The sequence below is a fragment of the Scophthalmus maximus genome, chromosome 4, assembly GCF_022379125.1.
Source record: "Scophthalmus maximus strain ysfricsl-2021 chromosome 4, ASM2237912v1, whole genome shotgun sequence".
NCBI lineage: Eukaryota > Metazoa > Chordata > Actinopteri > Pleuronectiformes > Scophthalmidae > Scophthalmus > Scophthalmus maximus.
In genome coordinates, this window is record NC_061518.1 from 16,691,161 (window position 1) to 16,707,500 (window position 16,340).

Sequence of the window (16,340 nt, forward strand, 5' to 3'; positions counted from 1 at the left end):
ACTTCTCATTGTACTTAACATACACAGTTTTCAGTCAGCAGGGCCCCCTCCAAAAACAGACATAGTTGTTAATCAATACATCTGATCAGCATTCGCATAATCAATCCAACGATCAGAATTCCAAACACATCCCCAGGTTCAATCGACATCCACACACACACACACACACACACACACACACCCTCTCTCTCTCTCTCTCCCTCCCCTGAGCCAATCACTTGTATTGATCATGCCCTCTGATGTGATCTGCAGCTGATCAGATGCTACCTGCAGTGAACTAGGGATCAATGGCTGATAAACGAGTAGAAAAACACTCGTTTATCACCCAGGAGATGAACGGATATCATTTTTCTCTCAATTTCTCCCCTATTGACTCTCAGACGGCTCCCAGGCACCACCAATCAATCACAGATCTCTAGTTGAAGGGGGATAAAGGCCGCGGGGAAAATAAAGGTGGAGTAGTCATTGACACCATATTAAGTCATTGACACCATATTAAGATATACAGAGGTAATTCTTCTCCAATTGGAGGGAGAAAAAAAACAGACGGTGGTTCATGCTGAGGAGGATTGTGGAGGAGCTAATTTCACCTTTGAAAAAAAGTTCTGCTTTGCTTTTCACTGTTACTGCTGCCGTTTAAAACATGTCCAAATACAGGTAACTACATTTTAATTTGAATGTTTAACTATATACTTGTTGTATTGTTTTTCCATTTTGATATGTTTAGAGGATATTTCAAAACTGTGCCACTGGAGAATTGAGCATGTGAATCTGGAACAAATTTAGAACCAATGTGAAAAATACAAAAGCTTCAGTACTTTTGTTTAAAAAACAACAATCTTTACCATTCGAGCTGAGTCCCACCCTCATGGCACCATCCTCACTGGCATCAAAGAGTCTGGAAGCCAGAGATCGTGTCCCAAATGGCGTCCCATCCTCCTCAAGTCCATCCAGGAACAGACTGACACGTCTGTCATGGACCTGGAAAGTTAGTCAGAGACAAAAACCTTTGTATTTGCACTGGGAACAGTCTGTATCTTCAGTTGAACAAGAAACCATTTGTCCATTGCCACTTTTTGTTTTCTGACTAAATCGACTAATCATACTTAACTATGCTAAACAATGAAGTCACTCATTTGTTTTCCAAGTACCTTTGCTGATGCATGAACATTTATTGAGTGCATAGAGGCCACTCTTTTGGGTTTTTTTTCCAGGGAATAAAGAAAACTTGTTGGCTTTTCTCTAACAGCATCTACTATACACCAGGCAGCCAAACCAAAAAAATAATCAAGTAGTAAATCAGCATTTGCATGTGGCATCACCAGATATCCTAACAGTCCAAGTTCCACAGTAACACCGAAGTCCAAATGATGGGCAGGGGGGGTTGCAGCAGTAAAGGCCTAGCCCCTAACCAACCAACCAGTTACTGCTGTAACACAACATCTCAGAGAGAGTGGCAGCTGCTCTGTGTGCATATGCGTATCTTTTTTTCTTTTTTTTTTTACAAAAGTATATGCACATACTATGCATGCGAGTGTGTGACCATGTGTGTCTGAATTATACATACGGCTAATCTTCCAGCTCATTTCCCCAGTAGCAGAAAAGAGCCTGGGGCTAAAGTGCCTCAGCCGCAAATTAGCTTTCTGTTTGACCAAAAATCTCCTCTCCACTCCTCGCGCCTTTCCCGATCTGCTGCATGAATATTAAAAACTGCGCAGCAGACAACAACGTCAAAGCGGGAGAAGCTCCCTGTCACATCAAACACAAGAAAAAGGGAAGATACTTCCAATACGAGCCCCTGCCTCCCCCCCAATAAACCCCAACAACTTTAATGTGGCCTGTCCCACTCTCCCTTTACCCCATCTCCAAATCCTGTGTTTGGGAAACACCCTGTGGGACGACTGATAAACGTCGCTCTCCCTGTCCTGCTACACTTCTTCATCTTTCTCGTCTCTCCTCCACTCTGGTCCTCCTTGCCGTGTCCTTTTTCCCCTTCACAAAGTCATTTGGTTCCTTCACCTTTTTCAGTTTTGCTGAGAGTCCTCACCTACCAATTCATTTGCTCCCTCTCCTCCTATTTTTCATAACCATCTGTACTTTCTTTCCCCCTCTTAGACGGCCACCTCCCCCTCTCATCATCCTGCCTGTCTCTTTCCCTCATGTTTATCTTGCCGTGTCGCTCTCACTTGTTGTCAGCTCTTTAGGGAAGTTGAAAAGGTGTGAGGAGGGAAATAAGTCCAAGTCAAAAAAACGCCTTTAGGGGATGAAGGCAGGTCCAGACAAGTGTCTGCCTCTCAGAGGATAGTTAAGACGCCCAGACAGACACTTTCATGATGGCTGATTGAAGACTGGCAAGCGCAGGAGAGAATAAGAGTCGAGGAAAAAAAAAAAGGAAAGAGAAAAAAAGAGACAGGAGGGAGAAAAAGAAAAGTCAGAGAGCGAGTGTAAGAGAGGGAGCTGGAAGAAGGGCCCTCTTTAGGAATCTCAAAGCCAGAGCTGTGTGGCTCTGGGGGAGATGTGAGGCAGTTGTCAGGCCTGATGTAAATGAATCCTGAAGCGCTTCATCCTCCTTAGCCGCCACGTGGCCTTTTGAAACGCAGCCAACTCCCCTTTGTTAGCTTTCACAAACACTCTCTCTCTCCATGTTTCCTTTTTCCCTGTCCATCTGTATTTTACCTCTCTTTGTCTCTTTTAGCCGCTGGAACTTCACAGCTCTTTGAGAACGACGGGGAAAAAAGAGGAGTCGGAGAATTCTTCAGTGTTGATAACTGGTCTCATTTGGACCGTGTCCACTAAGTCCAGAGGAAAGAACTAAGGACTACTTTAAACTCTACCTATATCCTCTTCCCTTTATACAGAGGACATGAAGCTGTGTGAAGCTTTTTAACTAAAGCACTTTCAGGTACCATCATAGCAAGGATTATCAGATACACACTGAGCCTGTAATTACATAATTAACACAGTTACCGACAAACTTTATGTTAGTGGTTGTGGTATGTATTCTCATTGGTAATTATTGTGCGGATGGGCTTCAATCCTGGGCCCGCTTAGGCATTGAGTCTTAACCCATAGCTCCATAAGTATCCAGCCTGGTTGCCTACAATTCAAATGTTTTCTCCCGCAACATTCCTGCAAAGTCCCGACTCGTGTCAGAACAGCACTAACAGCATTACATATTTCCCCATTTCACATAGCTACAGTTATCTCATAACGTCTGCCATTCTGTGTCCGGTGGCTGTAATGTTGTCTATGTATTATATCACTCATCTATGGGAAGTGCTGCAGGTGTTCCACTAGGCCATCAAGTAATGCACTACACCATGCAATTTATTTCTTGCTTCAAAGAGAAGTTTGATAATTCCAAATTAAATAATTTCAATCAACTTTGTTCCTAAAGGTTTCTGTGCTCCCAGGGAGCTTGAGGAAACCTCTCCCTGTGCAATACCCACCCTACTGGCAATGTTACCACCTAAGCCTCTCTAAAAGCCCAGGAAAACCCTGAGTGGAAAGCTTTTAGTGATCTGTAGGCTGGCATTTTGACTAAAGCTCTTCTCGATTTTCACACTCCTGCCAAGCCATGGCTCAGTACATCGTGTGGACAGCAGTGTTTCTTCTAAGCTCAGTGTAGAACTCTGCGCCTCAAAGGAGCGGGAGGAAATACACATAATATTATACTGTGATATATAAAATAATTGATCACAGATTTTTATAAACCAATATAGAAAACTAAAACCCCCAAAATAATCAAATTTGATGTAGTAAGATGAATCCTCATCATTTTAAAATCTTATAAAGGTCACATGCTACCGCTCAGAATTATGTGAAACTGTCTCAAAACAAATTTGTGAAGATGATACGCCGATTATACCTTTTCTTTATTTTTTCAACTGGGAACATATGGGATTATTAAAAATAAGAGGGGAAACAAACCGTTAACCAGGAATGAAGTGTCTATGGGCTGCAGCAACATGACCTGGTCGCTTTAACTGAACCACAACATCATTCCTCAAAAAATATTCCCTCAGTTGGTGTTTTGATGATTGCGGTGGAGAGTGCTCCCAATTTAAGATGCCTCTGTGCTCAACAGGGTTGAGATCTGGTGACCGTGCAGGCTTCAGTGAATGATTGACGTATGTGTACGTGTAAGTGAATTTAAGTCATGAGTTGTTCTCATTTCCTTTTTCAAAAGAAGACACCACTTTCTGTCCCTGTTTTACCTTCATCACGGAAGATCCCATCTCACCTGTCCTCCACATTTTCCACCTCCAACCAGTCCATCGCTCTCTGCACTCTCCTCTTGACCTCCCACTCTTGTCACATACTCAATCCCCTCTCTTGTTTCTCTCATTTCCTTCCTATAGTTGGGTTGTTCCCCTGATCAATTCCCTATCTGCTCCCTCATGTTCCTCCATCACTGCCATGTCTGTCTTCTTTAAACACATGGTACTTATTGCCATCATTTTTCTCACCTGGCAAAAGGGATGCCCTCCTCTGTTGTTTTTCCTGTGAGTTTGTTTCCAAGGATGGTGAGTGTTTTATGTTACACACGTCCTATAGGCACCTGAGAAAAAACTGGGCCCCTAAATTGGGCCTAAATCAGTCAAATGAACCTGACTTAAAGGGGCAGTAAGCGATTTTGGAGAAAGCTTAATTTCCCCTTTGTTGTTGTTGCAATTTTACTGCTCTGGCTGGTTAACCCGCGAACCCATGACCGCCGGTATGGGACACCAGCGTGGCCAGCACCATTTTTATGTTTAAGATTTACAGAGCCAGGGCTGAGCCGAAAAACCCAGATTTTTTTCAGCGCACACACAAAACCGACAGCTAGCGGACCGTGAAATATTCGCCGATATTTGCAAAAGGTGTATGACTTTAGAATCGCTTACTGCCCCTTTAGGTTTCCACCATCTTCTCCTCCCTCTTCTTTTCCTCTAACACTCTCTGCTCTAAAATCTTAGCTTCTCAGTACCTGCTCTGCTACTTCTACCCTTCACGTCTTCCCACCCAGCTCCCCTCAACTCAACTTACACAGCTTTTATTTGCTTTCCTTGTTCAGACCCTCTTCTCTCTTGTTGCCCCTCTCATGCTTGTCTGCTCTTCCTCACCTCTCTTCTCCTCTAATCCCTCACTCTCCGTCTCCGCCCCTCACACATCCCGCCTCACCAAACTCCCACTCTAGAGCCCCTCTGCTTTGGGCTGTATTGCCCTGTGACCGACTCACTGATAACACACCTCATTCCACAACCAGTGAAGCTCTCAATGTTCGGAAGAAAAGAGAGAAAACTAGAGAAAGCGAGAGAGGGAGAGGAAATGAAGACATACACGATGAACAGACGGTGGAGTGTAGAGCTGGTTGCACGGGAGGAAGACACTGGGGCTGACAGAGGAAAAGCAGTGTATATGGTAAAAGACAATGACGTAGAAAGATAAATATTTTAGACAAGGAGAGAAAGATTGAGGTGATATGAGATATTTGATACCACTGAGTCAGGACAGAGGCATATTCAAAATACCAAAAACTTTCAAAGATAATATTTATACTGAGTCGTTGATGTGGGTGCATGTGTTAAAACAGATGAAGGGAGGTGAAAAGGAAATTTTGAATAAGACAACGGGGCTCTAGTACTTTATGGTTTCTGCAAGTGCAATAATAATGTCGAGCACTGCTTTGGGTCAACTGTGCTCGTCGTTTGATCATCTTGACTTCAAGACGATTTGAGAAAAACAGGTTGCATGATATTCACAGATATTCCCGGCCTAATGCAAACGAAAAAAATAAGAAATGGAAAAATGAAATGTGACTGAATGCCTCTCCAGGCTCATTGTCACCTCTCCCTCTCTGTTTCTCTCTCTCTCTCTCTCTCTCTTTCCTGCTATCACGCCTCTCCTTGTTATTCACCCTCCGAGCCTCTCCCACCATCTTTAGTCCTACCGACCCCCTCTGTACTTGCCCTTACCCACTATGAACTGTTAGCAGCTCTGATGTACAGCCAATATTCTCTCTATCATATTAGCACGGCTGCAGTGTGAAAAGGAGGAGATAGGGAGAGGAGGAGAGGAGGGAAGGGAATAGAGAGAGAGAGAGAGAGAGAGAGGGGCAGGATGGAGAGGAAACACATTTGTTCTACTCATCTCAGCGCTAAAAGATACAATTACCTCTCACAGCATATTATCCATGTTTTATACCAGCCCAGGGCCTCATGCCTTTGCCTTGCCGCGCTCACCCCGTGTACGGCCCATATTTTAACACTAGCTATGACAGTTTATTTAAGAAAAGAAAATTGTCCCCAGGGAGATGGAGGGAGGGGAAAGTGTGTGTGTGTGTGTGTGTGTGTGTGTGTGTGCACGTGTGTGTGTGTGTGTGTGTGTGTGTGTGTGTGTGTGTGTGTGTAAGGAAAATGAGAGGGAAAGAGGGAAGGGCAAAGCAGGTGGAGGGGGAGAGACAATGAAAGGGGGAGAGAATGAGAGATAGATGAGGTAGAGAGAGAAAAGGAGGAAAGAAAGAGAAAATCATCTTCGGGGAAAAAAGAGAGATAGATAAAGAGAGGAAAATGAGAGAGGGGACATATATAAGGTGACACTCCAACCTTTTAATGAAGACCATAAGTCTCTAGGACTTTTTCTTTCTAGGCAGAAAGCAAAGAGATACCCTCCAGAGAGCACACGAGGAAGGAGAAGCACACGAGAGAATGTCTGGACACACGGATCCTGACAAAGCACGGAGTTTTGGGTTGAGGCCATGTTATCGCTTGTCATTTGTGACGCTGGTCAAATTCAAGTTTGGTTGTTTCAGAATGTAATCTATCATTAATCATGTCTTACAAATGAACCCAAGTACCAATCCCATTGTTTTCTGTTCCACTTTTCAGATACTCACACCTCTGGCTGACGAGTGCCGATCCAATACCAGCGCTCTCTTAACTGATGGTGGAAACATAACAATTCTATTGATGACATTCACAAAGAACCTGAATGTGTATCGGACACAACGTGGCTAAAACCCTATCCAATTAAAACTGTCCGTATCAGTGTATTTGCGTTATTCGCATAATTCCCTTCACTCGTTTGAGTTGGAATATTTGAACTCGAGTGAGTTCGCGTGACGCGATGTCGAACAAACAACTCCAGCCCTGGACAGGATCATGTGTTTGATATCCACTGTTGAGCACCTTCAGAAAAACTTAAAAATACTTTGGTTATTATTTTGGGTTTTAGAATTTCCTTTGCTCTCAGCAGTAACAGTAATGATAACCCATCTGATATGATTTCTACTGTAGTGTGGAAACTGTATTTGTCGAAAGGAGAGGTTAACATAACTTATGCCCTTTGGTGAATCCTTTTATCCAGAGCACCTTGACGCATACATTTTCATCTCTGGTGGGAATGACACTCTTAACCCTGGCTGTGTAAGTGCCTTTCTCTCACTATTAGGGCTGAACCACACTGTACACTGGCACAAAATACTCATGTAAAATAATTAAATAAATGAGATTAAAGACAGAAAATCCCAAGTCCCACCGCACATAGACACACACACACACACACACACACACACCTTTCCCCCCCCTCACACTATGTAATTGATGCCAGACTCGTGCCCTTTCGCCTCCTGCGCCAGCGGGCAGAGGGCTACCATAGAGGCGTCCGCTTCACCCCTACATAACAACCTTGCCTCACCTTCAGACACACACACACACACACACACACACACACACACACACACACACACACACACACACACACACACAAAACAACCCCCCCACCCCAACACACACAAACACACACACACGGGATGGGATAGGTGTTTGGGATGTGACTGTGGGCAACAATTTTACCATATGGCCAGAGAACAGCATATACTCACAAGTGTACAAACACTTTCTTTCAAGCTCAACTTCAGGTACTCCACGTATGATTATCCATTTGCATAATGTCTGAGTGTTTGCAGAGTCAGAGACCAAGAGCAACCGGAGAGGAGGACAGATAGCAAGAAGGAGAAAAGAAAAAAGAGACAAAACCAGATAGAGTCGGGTGATGAGACAAGTGCATCTATGCGAGAAAGAAAGCTAGAGATAGAAAGTGGTATCAGATCAGTTGGTGCAAAATAGACCACACCAGTCCAGATACACACATACTGTTGTCCAGTGTAATTGTGTGTGAAAACATTCATTAAGGTCATCAAGTCGAGCAGTAAAAGTTTTAGCAGCCAAGAGCAGAGTAGTGGAGCAGACGAGCTATCAGGGTCTAGATGACACATTGTAGATTAGATGGGAGCAACTAGTTCAACGAATACACAGATAGATGATGTATAGATGTGTGCGTGTCCTTTTAATCTAGACTCGACCTCTATGCACTCTAGAAGCTGACCCACTTATCTTTCTCTGAACAGTTCTCCTCTTCTTCTCTCTGTCTTTGCCAACAGCCCTCCGAAAGAGCAACCAGCCACTTCCGAGTGTGTGGCGCTGTGTGTATGTGGACGCAGTGCGAGCATCACTAGTGTGTGTGTGTGTTCAAGAGTGAGAGAAGAGAGTACGTGTAGGTGTGTGTGTGCGCGCACAAGTGTTAAACATTCATGCAGCCGTGTTGTGTCGTGATGGGACCAGTGTGACTGGTTGTCCCTGCCAGTGTCTCATCCGATAATGCTGATTTGCTCCAGCACTAACAGACGGCCCCCTCTGGGGGTCCTCCAGGCACACCGTCAATCACTGGTCCTCCAAAAGATTGTACGCCCGAGCTGTTTAACTTGTGAACCCTCTTCCTTTCTCTTCTTTCCATCTTCTACTGTCCCTAGTTCGACACTTCTCCTAATTGATCTTACTTCCAGGGCCCCATTTCTTTTTATAATATATTTCACTCGTTTTCCTCTTCTGACACCAACTTCTACATTTCCGATATGACTCACAGTACTCTCCAACTTTCAGCTTTTTTAAAACATTGTTCACCTGACACATGTACAATGTACAAGGCTGAGGAAGTATAAAAGAATTATTTAGAGTCATCCAGTGTCCATGTCCTCCCAGTGTCTCCCACTTCTACACCATGCCATCCCCTCACATGAGCCATAATTTTGACTACAGCCGCAGCTACAGAACAGCTAACGGGTGACAAAAGGATGTAAAAAAGAAAAAAACGAGATCCAAATATGTCCAATGACTTGAGCTACAGATCAAACACAGCACATCATTTATGCATTTTATTCCGCTGCTTCTCCGTAACCTTCACTGACTCATTCACTTCAAGTACGTCCACATTACGCTGATTAAAGCTCTCTCTGTTTCAGCCCTCCATCCAGACTAAAACCGCAAATTCTTTCTTCCTCCCATACTGAGCTTCTCCAAAATGGACTTCAGTGTATTCTCGTTGTAAAATGTCGGCTCGGTGGCCGTTGTCATTAACCTGGATTTATGCTGATTCTGGCAATTATAAACTAAGGCTTTTATCACTACAGCGAAGCAGCATGTGAATGACACACATAGTGTTTAAATAGCCGTTTCACAACAGCTCATTTGTCTGACGGCAGAACCAGAAACATTAGTAGGTGAGAACAACTACAATGCGCCGTTTGCAGACATGAACTCCAGAAGATTTACGCAAAAAAATTGCATCCGGTCAGCTTCCACAGTTCACATACTGTATGACGGACGAAGCAAGAAGTTGTTCGGGTCAGACGCGTTCACAACAGCAGGAACATGTGCGGAACATTCTGTGGGTAGAGCAGCAGGAATGCAGGCAGTGTGTCTCGGGCTTAGTTAGTTATTCCCTTGTGTTTCTTGCGCTTGTTGATAGCATTTTCCCACCAGGACACTGCCTATAGTTTTCATGCAATCATAAAATAACACATGTCCTGCAGCTTCCGTGACACATAAATATAATAAACATAAACCCAATAATGACTCTCACTTGAGGCTAACGGGTGAAATAATCCACTTAAACATTTTACACATTTTATGGTAACTATAAAATGCTCCATGCAATCAATAGCTGATGAACAGACATGCAGCTCAATGTTTTTAATGAGTGCCGCCGTCTCAGCCTTTCATTTTCCTGCTTTGCGCATAGCGTTGCTGCTCTTTTCGCCAGGACCTACCACCGGACCACTGTGAACCTGGACAATGGAAACACACAGGACCAGTTCCGATCTACTTATACACAGATCATCAGCCACTGTAACACCAGTTGTACTCAACTGTAAAAATGTATTGAAAGGTGAGTCTCATATTAGACCGACTTCGCTGCTATCACTTAAGTTCACTGAGCCACGTCCCCCACTTCCCCCCTCTCTCCTCTCTCAGTCCCTCCCTCCCCCAGGCTACCTTTTCCTCCACTATTCTCTACATCGTTACCATAATCAGATAAGACAATTACCTAGGGAGCACCAGCATCCCTACAGCACCTTGCTCCTGGCACCGTGTGTGTGTGTGTGTGTGTGTGTGTGTGTGTGTGTGTGTGTGTGTGTGTGTGTGTGTGCGTGTGTGTGTGTGTGTGTGTGTGTGTGTGTGTGTGTGAAAATCGCTCCTGGCACTTGGAAACCCATATTCCTTTTGACTGTCTTTTTGGTGTTTTGATCTTTTCAAACCGACAGATGACTGGTGTGTGTGTGTGTGTGTGTGTGTGTGTGTGTGTGTATTGTATATGTGTGTGTAGGAAAGGTTTCTAAATTACCCAGCTCCTTCATAGGGTAATGTCTGTATTGTGGCTGACAGGTTGCTACAAATTACTGCTGAACTGTGTGTGCGTGTGTGTGCGTGTGTGTGTGTGTGTGTGTGTGTGTCTGTGTGAGAGAACAAGTACTTAAGTGTGTGTGCATGCATGAGACTGGGAGTGTGCGAATGGTGTTTGAGTGTCAAGGATGATTATGTTATTCTTCTGAATGGTCAAAGCAGATCACATCACCACACTATTAAACAAAAGACAGACCGATTCACAACACTGCACACACACACGTGCACACGCACACACACTTTCAAAACACCTCCAAGCCACACCAATGCAACACACTTTTAGTAAAGTGCCTCTGAGCCTTTTTCCTTGCCTACATGGACATGTAGAGCCCTCATAGATACTATACATAGACATGTAAGACATGTATGCCACAGGGCATAAAGACATACTGAGACATACTGTACACACACACACAGTAGCTACCAACTGAACCATCAGCAACACCACTGTATAGGGACACATTGATCTGTCAAATTAGTGTACCAGGCATCAACAACAATCAGACAGCCACTAAACTAGATTTTATTGATAGGTGCAATAACTGTCCTTTTAAGTAATGGTGTCTGTCGGTCTCTCGTTCTCTCTGTGGAAGACCACACACACACATATATATAGCATTTCAGTGGGTGCAATCATTTCTCTTTCCAGCAAGGCTCATACTGTGAAACACCTGACAAAATATGATTATATCAAAATGTGTGCCAGGTCTAAAAGAATTTAGGCCCAGATTTTATCCGACAAAACGTGGACACAAACAACTTAAGTTACAGGCACTTGGGGTTACAAAGCTGGTCATGGTGACTATGTCTTCTTCCATAGTTGTCATGGTGATATTCAGAGATGCTGAAAGAAAGCGATTGTCCAGTAGAGTAACATGTAAACTGATACTCCTCAACAGACCAAACACACACACACACACACACACACACACGCACACACACTCATAAAGGGGGATCCATTTGGGGCCTCAATACTCTCTCCCCTTCACACGCTGCCATTTTAGAATGATCAAAGATAATTTTCGTCTTTTTTCATGTCAGCCTTATATTTTTAACTGCTGATACCTTCTCAAATTTAAAAAAGTAAGAAAGAAAGAAAACCCCCATATATTGAAATATAATATTCATACATTTACATATTCTACCTTCTACTGCATCTTTCCCTGTTTTTCATATATAACAATAACATTTACAGGTGCAGAGTTGAGATGTAAAATACCCTAAAATAACTAATCCACAACTATGAAAAAGTTTAATTCTCATCTTCACATTCTGATACTGAAACTGAATGTACAAACCTCAGAATTACAAGATAATAAATTATGTTTTTGTCCACAAAAATCTGAAAGGAGCCACCAACTACAAACATAACCAAGCAACAAAATTAAACAACCTTACATACTGTGGGGTCAAAAAGTCTGAGACCACTTTTGCAGAATGGGAAATTACTTTTAGTCCCAACACACGCACACAAGCACAGACGATGTGTCACACTTTCAATACGAACGGTACACAAGCATATGGAAAACTAACTGAAAAACCCCCGGTACTATGTTCTTTACTTATTTTGTTTAATTTATGATGGTCTGGATTTTCTGTTGTTTACTTTGTAAAACATGAAGAAATGTATGTTTTATTTGCAGTGTGTGTGTGTGTGTGTGTGTGTGTGTGTGTGTGTGTGTGTGTGTGTGTGTGTTCTTGTGTGTGTGTGTGTGCATTAGCCCTGGCCCCAGCAGCTGTGCCAAGGCAGATGTTTGCCAGTATAATTACCACTCGCTAGTTGAGAGAAAGAGAAAACCATGGACAGAAAATGAAAGAGAACCGGAGACAGGAAAGGCTGCAGAGACTGTTTCCCTGTGATAAAAAAGAGACCTTTCTTCTTTCACCGCCCTTTTGACAATCTGATGGTGAATCTAAGGCAGCACGATTGAATGCACACAAACACAACTAAGGATGCACATAACTGTACATGCTCGTAAGTGTGGGCCTCTCATAGTGACTGACTAAACAGGGCGATTGTCTTTACTGCCACTATGGCCATTGTCACAGCACTGAGATTTCTTACCTGCAAAACAAGGTGTGTCCACCTCTCCAGTGCGAGCCGGCCCTCTGCCCTGAAGTGGACGGTCAGAGTCGTCTGACTTCTGGACTGAACGTACCGCAGAGTGACCACCTGCTCAGACACGGTCACAGAAAAAAGCAGCCGCTCTCCTAGGCTCTTCTCCAGCAGCATCCTGAGGGGAAACAAAAATGCACACAATAAAAAAATATGTTGCAGTGAGGAGCAGTTATAACTTAACTCAAAAAACAGAAGGCAGAGTGGACCTTGGAGTCAGGTGCCACTACATGCAGTCTCTCATCTTGACATTTACACATAGAATATTAATATTTTACATGACTGCTAGGTTTTTGCTGCTACACTCGGTGTAGACAGACACGCACAGCCTCCACGTGTCATATTAACCACCATCACTGACATTTTATGGGAAATCATGGATTTTATGAACCCAGGGCAATATACCTCATAAATCACAGATAGATATATGCATGATAATGTATGTATGTCAGGACATGCATGTGTGTGGGTGAGTGTGCGTGCGTGTGTGTGCCTATGGGGAGAGGCAAAGAGATAGAGAAAGACAGTTAAGATAATAAGTTCAAGAATAAAGTACAACAACTAAAAGAATAAATAACATCCTCCAATTAATTGTTGTCTTTATTGATTCATCTACACTATACATACACCATATATACCCAACCAGAGTTTCATAATGATCCTTTTATTTTTTTTAACAAAATAGCAGATCTCTAACTTAAGTGTTTTTGTGCTGCTGCTTCATTGTAGAGCTGTGTGCATCGCTCTCCCCCCACTCTCTCTCTCTTGATCTCTCTCAAACAAACACACTGACTATCATCAGCACCGGGGGGAAATGTTGCCTGTGTCGGGGGCCCGTTAAAACATACATAAAGTTTTCTTCCGTCGTTGGCAGGCAGGCAGGATTCAGCATAACTTGTGCAAATACCGCTTTGGCTTTGCATGTTCACGTAACAAGCGTAGAGTTCTCAGCCGGCAGACAGACATCACTTTAACACTGGCCCTGCTCTGTGTGAGCGGACTGTGCACGCGTGCCTCGCGACAACGGGGAGGAGAGCTTAAAGAATATGGTGGGGTCCAAAACTCTGAGACCATGATAATCGTCAAATAACGCAAAACAAAACTTCATAGTTAGTTTCGAGAAATGAAGCCGTGGCATAGTAGAAACAATTGGTTCGTAGGAACAGGTGGCCGGCTCCTGTTCATTGTTCAGATGCAGGGAGGGTTGTGAAATCACAGTGAGAGGGAGAGACAAAGAGAGTGGGGCGAGGAAAGATGGACAGAGGTGAGCATAGAGACCTCCTTTCATCTGGCGTCTTTGATGGCAGCCGTGATCGTCTCTACAACAAAAGACTGATGGCCGGTGACAGCAGCAGAAAGAGAGAGAGGGAGAGATATTGCTTCCATTCAGATGCGTTCAGCCATACAGGTGTCATGTTCGGCAGCCCAAGGAACACGGGACACGTCTGTCATCTGGATCCCCAGACAGACCAGTTCACAAGCTATATCACGGCTTTAAATAAAAAGGAGAGATTCGATCTGATTCTCCTTCTCAGCGTTAAATGTGACATCCAGTGAGTTACTACAATATATATGCATCTAGTGGTGTCTTTCTTTAAACACATTTATCTTTTCAACACATAATTAGTCTCTTGAATGCCCTTATTCCAAATGTTCAATCTACAATCCATCTACAAATAATTCTCCCAATGAGCCAAGACTATTCAAGACTGTTTGTCACTGGTTAAAAGACACTAATAATAAGGATGAATACATTATAATATTTCACCATATAACATGACTTGTCTTCATAGGCTTAAGTACTGAGATTGGTGAATCTGTCTAAAGGGTAGTTAGTAATGATGACAGCTACATTAAAGGAAACTCCACCACATGTACACATCAGTTTACAGTTGGTGGACCTGTTTCCAGACTTTGAGTATGTGAAAATATAGCTACTTTCAGACGTGCACAGAAGTCTGGGCATTTTCCTGAACTTTGGAGGGTACTGTATGTGAGGACGCAAATGTTGCTTCTGATATTGAATGGAACTTTTCCCGGCCAGGCCCCTGTCTAAAAGTTTAACAAATCTGAGTGAGTTGGCTCTACTCTCACTCAACACCCCTCGTCTGAATGTTCTGGAAATGTTCCTGTCGTCGTGAACGTGTCTGACTCGGACAGTCTCCCGTTGCGTTCTTCATAAGTGAATCCACACTACGGACCAGAATGTCCAGCTCATGTTATATAAAACCTTACTTGTCTCAGCAGGAAAGTGCGCAAAGTCAGAAAAAATTGGCTGAAGTGATGTCACTTAAGTCAGCGTTAGTTGAGACTTGATTCCAATTACTTGACACCTATTCTGAGAGACACGTCACGTATGTTTAGCCCGTTTTTAGTTACACGAGAAAGCATGTTGTTCGAGCAATCTACTGCAAGTGTTGCTGCACTGAAGAGAGCGGGTTGCAAAGGAAAAGCCAACTGATCTCGTGTGTGATTGCAAGCTGATATGAGTGTGTGAAACTCTGCACCTTCTCAGCATTGCCTGGAACCGAGCAGCTCACTCTCGTCCCCTCACAACATCAAATACACACTACATGTCTAAGTGGGACATGACAGCCAGTTGTTGGCTAACATTTCCTGATGGTGATAGTGACCTGACCAGACATGACCTGCTTCTTGTTATTGGATCAATATCCCGGGGCTTGAGAACCATATTCAGTATCATATCAGAAAGGATAAATGACTAAACATGAACCAGCAGAGCACTACATTTCAACAGTAGCATGAGATAATGTTGGTCTACTCTCATACTGTACATCAGTAATTGTGATTCATAATTAAATATGATACACAAATGATTGATTATTGTTTTTTTCTTTTTTGGACATGGACGCCACTATAGACACACTGGTTATTCTAATTTAGCTGTGAGGCGTATGGAAAGTAGCTATCTCTCTCAGTGTGTTTATGTTTATTTATCTGTATAGCAGGGAAGTGAGATCCAGTCACAAGTGGTCAGTGGAGACAGATGTTAATGGAACTGACAAACTAAAGAGTTGTCCACTTGTGACCCGAGTCAGATATTAATATCAGGTCTGAACAGGGCCCAAGATGAAATTGGTAATTCGATCAATTTAAAACTCAGGGTAAACAACTGCTTTTATTCTAATTTCTTAGAAAATACAAAAAGGTGTGACTCACATCTCTCCAGGAGAGCTTGGTTTCATCCACAATGCCAGGGTGAGCGAACCCACTGCTCCCAGTCTCTGTGAGGGGGGAGAGACCAGGCATCCATTGCGGACTGGCTGAAACAGCAAACTGCTGGATCCACCAGAAACATTCTCTGAATCGGAAGTGGTGCCAGTGTCTGTCTGGGTCCCGGGACGGGTGTCGTTACCGTCTTCAGTCACACAGGTTCCCCTGGCGGAAGGAAGTTTGGAAATGTTTAAATTTTGTCTCAAAGTGACCTTGAACGTTTTTACATCACCTTGAAATACAGGCAACACTGCCCCATGCCTAAACAA

The 16,340-nt window shown here is 43.4% G+C and overlaps 1 protein-coding gene across 1 annotated transcript in view; it reads right to left on the bottom strand.

The window, feature by feature from the left end:
• Positions 1 to 16,340, bottom strand: part of ush2a (Usher syndrome 2A (autosomal recessive, mild)) — a 176,120-nt gene that overhangs the window by 156,942 nt on the left and 2,838 nt on the right. Inside the window, exons 5-7 of the mRNA XM_035627624.2 lie at positions 16,018 to 16,236; positions 12,787 to 12,955; positions 846 to 981 (exon numbers count right to left, since the gene is read on the bottom strand). Coding sequence (XP_035483517.2) covers positions 846 to 981; positions 12,787 to 12,955; positions 16,018 to 16,236 — 524 coding nt within the window. The remainder of the gene's footprint in view (positions 1 to 845; positions 982 to 12,786; positions 12,956 to 16,017; positions 16,237 to 16,340) is intronic.